The 9271-nt window shown below is 40.1% G+C and overlaps 1 protein-coding gene across 6 annotated transcripts in view; it reads left to right on the top strand.

Annotated features, from left to right (window-relative positions):
- Positions 1-3293, top strand: part of ano3 (anoctamin 3) — a 40368-nt gene extending 37075 nt beyond the window's left edge. For all 6 annotated transcript variants that reach the window (XM_031859677.1, XM_031859643.1, XM_031859669.1 and 3 more), the window contains 3 exons: positions 255-405; positions 489-678; positions 1195-3293. In XM_031859677.1, the coding sequence (XP_031715537.1) occupies positions 255-405; positions 489-678; positions 1195-1377 (524 nt within the window). In that variant the 3' untranslated portion in view covers positions 1378-3293. The remainder of the gene's footprint in view (positions 1-254; positions 406-488; positions 679-1194) is intronic.
- The last annotated feature ends 5978 nt before the right edge of the window (positions 3294-9271 follow it).

The raw sequence follows: 9271 nt of genomic DNA, 5'->3' as shown, positions 1-9271 counted from the left end.
TATATCTATCTATCTATATATATATATATCTATATCTATATATATATATCTATATATAGATATATATATATATCTATATATAGATATATAGATATATAGATATATATATATAATCTCTGGAGGCTGTTAAAACGTATTTAACTAAATGAACCACGATGAAGGAAAGTTAACAAATGAAGAAAGCCAAAACAATTACAGTTTTCCACTTTATAAAGTAGAGACAAATCATAATTCTCCTGCGGTTTGTCTGTCAGGTATCTGGCACGGAATTCTCGAGGGTATCGGCGTGCTTGCAGTCATCACCAACGCCTTCGTCATCGCCATCACCTCAGACTACATTCCCCGCTTTGTTTACGCCTTCAAATATGGCCCGTGTGTGAACAAGGGACGCCACCATGAGGATGAGTAAGCACTTACTATAACGTGTAAGCTGTAGATACTTCCGGCAGAGTGGCTGGTGTCTTAAATATTCTCCTTTCCTCCCTCAGGTGTTTGCGAGGCTACATGAACAGCAGCCTGTCTGTGTTTGACATGAGGGAGTTAAAGAACAACAGCCAGCACAGGTACTGCAGGTACAGAGACTACAGAGCGCCGCCCTGGAGCCCAGTGCCGTACGAATTCACCCTGCAGTTCTGGCACGTCTTGGCTGCCAGACTGGCCTTCATCATCGTCTTTGAGGTAAATTCTTTTGTTGTGTGTTTACCAGCAAGGCAAACTGCTAAAACTAAATCCCCTATGTCTTCAAAATTCTGTGAAACTACAGACTGTTTTGAAGATTCTTTTTTTTTTACTTTTAATGATTTATATGCTGGCCAAAGTGAAAACCTCACAAGCTTGATTTAGGTGATTTTAATGGTTTAATTGAATCTTGCTGCTATACAGAAGGTTGAGGAATTTCACAAAAAAAGAAAAAATCCCAAATTGCATGGTGGTCCAGCCAAAAAAAAGGCACTATGTTTCTTCTTCTTTCCTTAAAAAGATTTTCCCCTGACAACGCTACGCTCTTCAATAATTTGTATAGTGAGGAAAAACTGGCATACCATGCCCTATACAACATTACAGGGCACATAATGTTCTTTATTGTGGTGCACACAATGTTAACCTTTGCATTTTTATTGAATGGTGCAGCAAATACTGGCAACTAAAGCGTAGTTCTATGGAAGGTAACTCATAAATGATTTATGCTTCCCTCAGCACCTGGTGTATGGGATCAAGTCCTTCATAGCGTACCTCATTCCCGACATGCCTAAGGATCTCTGTGATCGTATGAGGAGGGAAAAGTACCTGATGCAGGAGATGATGTACGAAGCAGAACTGGAGCACCTGCAGAAGGAGAGGAAGAAGAACGGACGGCGTTATCACCATGAGTGGCCTTAGCTTTTACCCCGTGTCTCCACCTCATGTTGCACAGCCCTCAACTCACAGGCACAACCTCCCCCTGCCTGCTTATTTATGTATTTTTTCGCTTTGAGAATCTAGCTTCACTCGGCTGATACTGTACACCAAAGACACCCTCTTCTGTAACCAGATCCTCCCCCAAACCTGCCTGGCTTCAGGCTCTGAACTTGACCACTCCCACGCCATCTGTTTCACGTCCAGCTGTTTCATGGCTTCACTGGGGGAAACCTGTGCAATTGGAATGTTTACTATGCAGATCAAGGGCTGCAGATCACCACTGTTCACTCTTGGCACCCATCCTGCACTCTCTCTGTGTGGCAGCTAGCACTCCTGCTTTGACTCTGTTTGGTGCAACTCGCAGCATGGCCGTGTTTTTCTCACATGAGCATCAGCAGAGCCACCGTTCTGGCGATTATATGTGACGGAGCTACTGGCACTAAGCGTTTCTTGTTGCAAAAGAGATTCTGGTGATGTGGCTACCAAATACAATGGACACTGTTCTTGCAAAGCGACTGTATATTGCCGTTGAAGCATGCTGATTAATATTTGCAGCAAGAATAAAAACAACAGCATTCATTGTATTCAGTACATTTGACAAAGAAATCTCTATGATGTTATATAAAGTGCATGGTAATTTTGTTTTGTACCTTTTGATAGACAAAGCCCCTGTCTTGATGCCTGGTTCATGTGTGTCTGTACTCGCTGTGAGCTGTGTGTTAATCTCTGTTTGTGCTACTGCTGAGCTTGGCTGTCTTGAGTTGAGGAAATGTGAACTTAGTGAGATTTGATTGTGCCTACAGTTGTGTCACCAACATCACGTGTGCCTGTTTGTGCTGCACGTGCTCTTTCAAGTGCGAGAAATATTCTCTCTCGTCGTCTTTCTGTGTGATCTTCTGTAAACTCTCTGAACTCTCCGGTAAGGATTTGTTTTGGATGTGAGTCACACCACACTATACCTACTCGGGTCTCTGCTAATGGCTCTGAAACACGGTATACGTTGTAATGTGACTCCCTTCATGAACAATGTATACACTCGCATGCAGGAGCTGCAAATCTGCTCTTCCGTTCTGTGCTTGCGGCCTGTTTTTCATTTGTTGTTGGAAGCCCTGAAGCGTGGTTGAAACTTGGATGACTTAGACATACCTGTGGCTTGGATGTTCAGCTTGCAAAAAACATCTCTCCACTGTTCCTCAGTCACAAAGAACACCAACATACTACAAAAGAAGTTAGCTTTTAGCTTTTGTTGAACGCAGAGTCGGGACCTTTTATTGTAGTCAGTTATGATGTCATGGAACAGCATGTTTTTGACGACAACAGGCAGCATGAGCGACGTATCCATCTGTGAGGCTGAGTCAGAATCCGAATAGTTTCCTGTTTCATTCATGTTGAGATGGAGAGTTGTAGAATGAACAGCATTAATGGGGGGGGGGGGTTGTATTGTGTAGGTGATGAGAGGTCACGTTGATCATATGATATTAAATAAGATTTAGCATACATGAGAGTTACAGCAATCTAACAACTGAAGATTAAGAACATTGCTAACCTGTATGCATTGCAGACCACTGAACAAAAATGTTACATTTATGTGTTTATTTATTTATTTTTCTGTTCTTTGTGTATATATATATATGTCATGATGTATGTGATGTTTTTATACTTTTAATTGTGTGCTACCAGTACGAGTTCACCTGTTTTCACCCTCAGATACTCAAAGTAACGTCCACATTTCTCAGGTTTCCTCTGAATGTTTTATATTTTCTAAGATGCAATCGAAGGTGTCCTGCTTTTTAAGATATATATTTTTGCACTGCAGTGCATTTGCATGACTATGATGCAGATAAGACAGTTAAAAGCATGTTTAAACCTTTAATCACAGTAAGTGTATTAGAGCGGATCAGAAATCACACAGTTCATTATGGAGACGTATGATGCAGGTCGTTGGTTAAGAAGTAATGATGCTTTCAGGTCATATTGTTAAATCCATTGATCATAACCATTTCATTTACATGAGAGAGATAATTGTTTTTAAATCTCATTCCAATTGAAAACTATTGCAGGTTTTCAGAATATCTTCCCTGCTATGTGAACATTGAAAATCTATGCATGTTGTTATCCTTGAGTTTTGAACAATTGCAGATGTTAATGTACTGGTACATTTGTACTGTAGAGTATGCATGACCTAACACCTGCTTTGAGCAGAGCTAACTCCTGTAAAGTCGTTAACAGCGTCTTAAACATATCACCTCCACTTTTTCAGTGTTTATCCTTTTCGGAGGTCCAGACGAGACATGATGTTTCTTGATGTGACAGAATTTTAAACTGTAAAGAGTATTTTCTAAGTAAGTACTCCAGACTGATTTATATAATCTGGCCTGGAGTGAATTTCAAGGAGAGTCTGATGAAACTGAACACGTGAATCCTCAGATTTGCCGTTTGAACACTTAACTGGGAATCCGCGTTCTGTTTCACCTAATGGGATAGGGGTAATTTATTTTCTGAATGAATATGACCTTGGATGTTATACGTAACCAGCTACTAATCTTTTTCCTGTTATCTTCTTCTCTCTGAGAGCAATGGTTCATCTTCTCACTAGCACAAATGCTGCACAGTTTAAAAGGCTGCCTTCATGCCGTCTGCTGTTGGCGATAGCACAATATGGGTACTGCATAATAAGTAATAATGGCATGACCTTGCACATCTCTGAAAATATAGCAGTCTAGGGGATTAAGCTTTCTGTTCTATGCTATGCCTCCTAATAGGATTGTACTTGAGCAAGTGGTGTACTTGACGTTGAAGCACAGTGACGTTAGACCATATATTTAACTGTACAATAGGGTGGTATCAGTCGTGACATGAAGTGTATCAATAACATTGTTTACTTCGTTCCTGTTTACATGTAAAAACATATTGAAATGTATGAAAATAATGTAACATAAAATAATTTGGATATCACTCTTTTCTGTATTAAATCATGGATTGTATCTTTTAAATGCACTCCTCATTTGTGTTACTCTTATGATATAAACAACAGACAAACAGCCACTGGGTCTGGCTGATATTATCTTCATGACTATTCAAGTTGAACTAAATCTGCAGACCGAACAAACCGGAGCACAGAGGAGTGCAGAGAGGGTTTTCTTTCTTTCCCTCGCTATTATCACAAACTACAAATCTTCTTGCCAAAGAGTGTTCATGTAACATATTGTTAAAAAGTTTGGGTTTCTATCACAAACCCACTATTTGAGTAATGTAGGATTTTCCCACTATGACTGTCTACTGCCACTGCTGCTCAGCTTTCACTTCTAACTGCTGTTCTGTTCCATGTCATGAGATCTAAACATTAATGAAATGGTTTACTTTGAGCTCCGATGATAAATGTTTAATACTTTCATTATTTCCTGTGTTCTGTCTTTCTGTTTGATACCAACACCAAGATGGTTTCACCTCTTTAACCTACAGATGTAACATACTGGCCTAAAAAGCTATCTATCTATTGCATTTCTATCTTGTAGTGCTGCCATTTCATATTAAGGGAAGTACTTGTTGTGTGATACTGGAAAACTATGAAGGGGATGCTAAAGAAGTATGTAAAGTATGTGCAAAAGATGGAACTTAAAAACAAAAATAATTAAATGAAGGCAAAAAACAACACAAAAAGCTTATATCTGCAATATTACAACAAGCTGCCACTTCCTGGTGGAAAAAGTACTCGAACCGTTTCATTAAGTAAAAGTAGGAATGTAGGAATGCAGCAGTCAGGGGGCTTTCTGCAGGGCACCAGAGTTCAAGCTGTTTGTCTACCAATAAATCAGAAGCAGTGTTATTTACATTTTAAACAGAGCAGTTTTCCAGAGATATTATTCCAACCACAGCTTAATTTATCAGTATTGTTAACCACTCTCCCTCTCGTACATATTGCACATTAGTTCTTGGTCTCTAGGAGCACCTCAGCTGACTGATGTTATTCATATAGCGCAGCGTAGATTTATAGTGCAGGTTGGCAAGGTAATCGGTGGGCCCGCTGAGACTGTGGCCATAAATCCAACAGCACCAAGGTGTAAACAAGACAGCGAGCCAATGATGACCAGCAGAGGACAAAGGAGTCATAACACAGATATCCACACAATAACCATCCAGCTTAGTGCAAGAAACGGTTTCCAAAAAAATTACAGAATTACAGAAGCAGAACATTCATGACAAAACATGTTTAAAGAAAATGGCAGAGTGGCTCTAGCGCTGGCATTGCAGGTCTGTTGGTCGGTCCACTACTTTGGTTCGGACTGAAACATCTCGCAACTATTAGATGGACTGCCCTGACGTTTTGTGCAGACATTTATGGTGCCCAACGCAAAAATCAGCTTTCATAAACTCAGAAGTTTCAAGCAATAAAAATGTCTAGTTTTTTTTTGCATTTTGCACAGCAGCTGGTGAAGATAACAGCGCAGCAGGCATGGTGGTAAAATGTCTAGCTGGGTGAAAGAGGGGTGGGATTCAGATGTGAAGCATAACGGCAGTAACAGATGAGTTGACCTGAGTAAAGCCTCCTGCACTGAGAAGCAGCCGACGAAAATGACTTTGCAGAGCAAGATGGATGAAGGAACTGACAACCTGTACAGAGGGTCAAGGCAAAAACCTGCAATCAAACAATTTAGCAGAGTCACATTAATCCTTCTACACAAACTAGCCATGGTAATGAAACTATAGTAATTATCAACACCATCATTGCTATTATTAGCTGTATAGTAATAGTGTAACAGTTTGTGTGTGCTAGTGTATCTTGGAATAAGTATTGTAGAAAATCATTTAACATCTGCCTAATTTATGTAGATCTGTTCCTTCGGAAATCATAACGATTTTATTTTTCTTACAATTTCTCCTCCCACGGATGCAATCAGTGCCAGTAAAGTGCAGGCGGCTTCAGAGTAAACACCTGCAAGTTGATCCACCTGAGGTCGTGTGCTGCTGGTTTATGTTTGTGCTCTGCAGTGCAGATTATTCTGTAAATAGAATGAAGCAGGTTAATTAACATAGGACCCTAGCCCTATTTTTAGGCCTCTGCTCAAAAATTGCATACCCATACGCAAGAGTCCCGAGCTCTAACTACAAGGTCTATTTTAATAATTTTGATGCTAGAATACTGGTAACACTTGTGAGATGTGTTGAATTGTGTAAATATTTTGTATATGTTACTGGTTAATAACTGATACACTTATGGCACAGCTCAAATTGAAAAATTTCCAGGTTCGCCTGAAAAAAGCACTTGCATTGAACATTTTTGTTTTAAATAATGCAGCTGCAAGCCTAAAACCACGCCACAGTCATAGAACAACACGTTTTACATGTCCCCACAACATATTTTACTTCGATTGAGTGAAGCAGGCCAGCATAAATGGTCATAAAAATCAAAATTTTGATTTTCGGAACCAGCTGTTGCATTGCTGTATACTAATTTGATATACTATATAACTAAATATTAACTATATATTCACTTTTCTTATCACTAAGAGTGTTCAATAATCCTAATAAATCAGTATGACACCATTTTGAATAATTTTGAGCAGTTATGATGTGTCATATCTGTCATTCATAACAATAAATGGCTCATAATGTGTGTCTATGTGACTTTGGTAAGGCCGATTTACTAGTGTGAGACATTTTTAGATGCGGGATAGTCCAACGGGAGCCATGCAGGGGTGTTTGATCGTATCCGGGTCTGTTTACTGACTAAAAATCGCAAAATGCTGGGCGAACCCCCCTCTCTACATGGATTGCTCCACCCCACAGAATCGTCTGCCATTTTGTGATTCATTCCGCCAGCGCATTGATCTCACTTACAGACATGCAGTAGAACATGGCGGGCAGAGCTGTGCAGAAATCGGCTCGAATAAATCCATTTTTCATCGCCAAAAGTTTTTTTACCCAATTTTTTTTCTCGTGACCTGCGGCTGATGTTGGCATGCATACCCATAACTTTTGAACGGTTTGAAAGAGAGTAATTTGGACGCCACTGTGCGTTTCCGGGTCGAATCGTGCCCCTCCTGCATGTGTTCATCCGCCATTCGATCCTGCTCCGTGATGAGAGAGCCATAGAGTGAGCATAGGTCGTCGATTTTTGGCCAAAATTGTGGCAAATCTTCTAGATATCTTCCAGATATGATATTAGTTCATGTATAATTGTGTTTGCAGTGTTTACAATGGCTGGTATGATGATGTTGCTCGGACTTTTCCCGTTAATTCGATATTTAATATGTCTGGAGCAATAATCATATTTCTTTGTGAAAAATGCTTTCTACGACACGCTGAATGCTGCACACTCTAAAACAGCCCCCCGTGGGGGGCTCTCGGGTCCTATGGGTTTTAAACAAATATTTGTTAGTCCAGGTGTTGGAGAAAATGACACACCTGTGAGGTCGCTGATGTAAGGACACTGATGCTAACAGCCATGGTGCTTTTTGATGTTTGTTTGGTCATCAATATCCTCAATTTAAATGACGGCTCGGGTAGAAAAGCCACTTAAAACCATATGCAGTCCTAAAAACCTGGAAACCTCCCATGAGCTGGTGAGCCAGGGAAGTTGAAACCATCAGTTAAACGACAACAAAACACTTTATGTCAACAGACATGGAAAAGGTTGCACATTTTGCACAGGAGGAATTTATCAGTAGAGCAAACAACATAATGCAAAACAGTATGATGAGCAGAGTGGGGAGGCTGAGGGACAGAATCCTGAGAAGTGAAGAGCAAACAGAACTATCCTCATAATAAACAGTTTTTTTATGTAATTCTGACTTCATTTGAAGACAATTCTGCATGTTTTTATAATGAGTGTGTATGAGCAGATTCAGAGGCTAAGCATGATTATGTGCTGATTGAAAACATTAACTGTTGACATTTCTCCACAGGAGAGAGTCCAACACACACACAGTCTCTCGGAGGTGGTGTCAAAGTTGAGAGCAAAGAGAGTAATTTCACATCCACATTTTTCCATTTAATAATAGGTACGTGGTGAAAAACATCCACTCTCATTTGCAGTTTTGAATTTACATCTGTAACCTTCGGCGGATTAATTTCCAGTGGATCCATTTGTATTGCTCCCACTTGCTTTTAAACAATGGTGTGTGTGTGTGTGTGTGTGTGTGTGTGTGTGTGTGTGTGTGTGTGTGGCCTTCTGTCATCATTCAGCTGTGGTTCATGTGTGTAGGAAGAGAGAGAAAAAAGATAGAATAAAATGCTTTTTTCTCATTGCATCTCCTCATATTATTTATCGCCACTTGGGGGGGGATATTCCATGGTGTTTTCCTGTGTAGGAATGTTGGCTGCAAAGTTGCTCATTTGACAAAGCTGACACCTTCTCTTGAATATATCGTGCAGTTACAGCAAAACTTAAGAGCGCTCAGACATACCATGCAATCCTACAAAATTAGCATTTTGCTGATAAGTGGCACTAGAGCTACATGATACATTTAAATGGGATATTACTCACTTGAAATTCTTAAAGATTCACCCTTGCATACAGTGCTAATATTTCCTGACAGCATTTACGGCAAATATTCTCCAAAACATATTTCCACCACCAGCCAGGCCTGACTGTAGATTTTATTACAATATCAAAACTTTATCAAAATGAAAACAAGAAGTTTGAGCTCTCTGGGTGCTTTTTAAATTGATTGGTGATTAGGACCGTGTTTTAATGAAGGGCTACGGGAATAGACCTTGCTTCACTGCTAATAACTGACTAAAAACTTGTCTGAAATGAAGTTGGGTCATTAAAGTTCACTGTGAGTCAGCTTCTCGTCTCTGCAGCCTCCCACACAGCCTGCAGGGCCTCGACCCTCCTGTTCCCTCCGATCAGCATTGTGAAGAAACACATTAC

This window comes from Anarrhichthys ocellatus, unplaced genomic scaffold, assembly GCF_004355925.1.
Source record: "Anarrhichthys ocellatus isolate YVR2014 unplaced genomic scaffold, GSC_Weel_1.0 scaffold2, whole genome shotgun sequence".
Classification (NCBI taxonomy): domain Eukaryota; kingdom Metazoa; phylum Chordata; class Actinopteri; order Perciformes; family Anarhichadidae; genus Anarrhichthys; species Anarrhichthys ocellatus.
The sequence above is the reverse complement of the archived record's forward strand: the minus strand, read 5'-3'. Positions and strand labels throughout refer to the sequence as shown.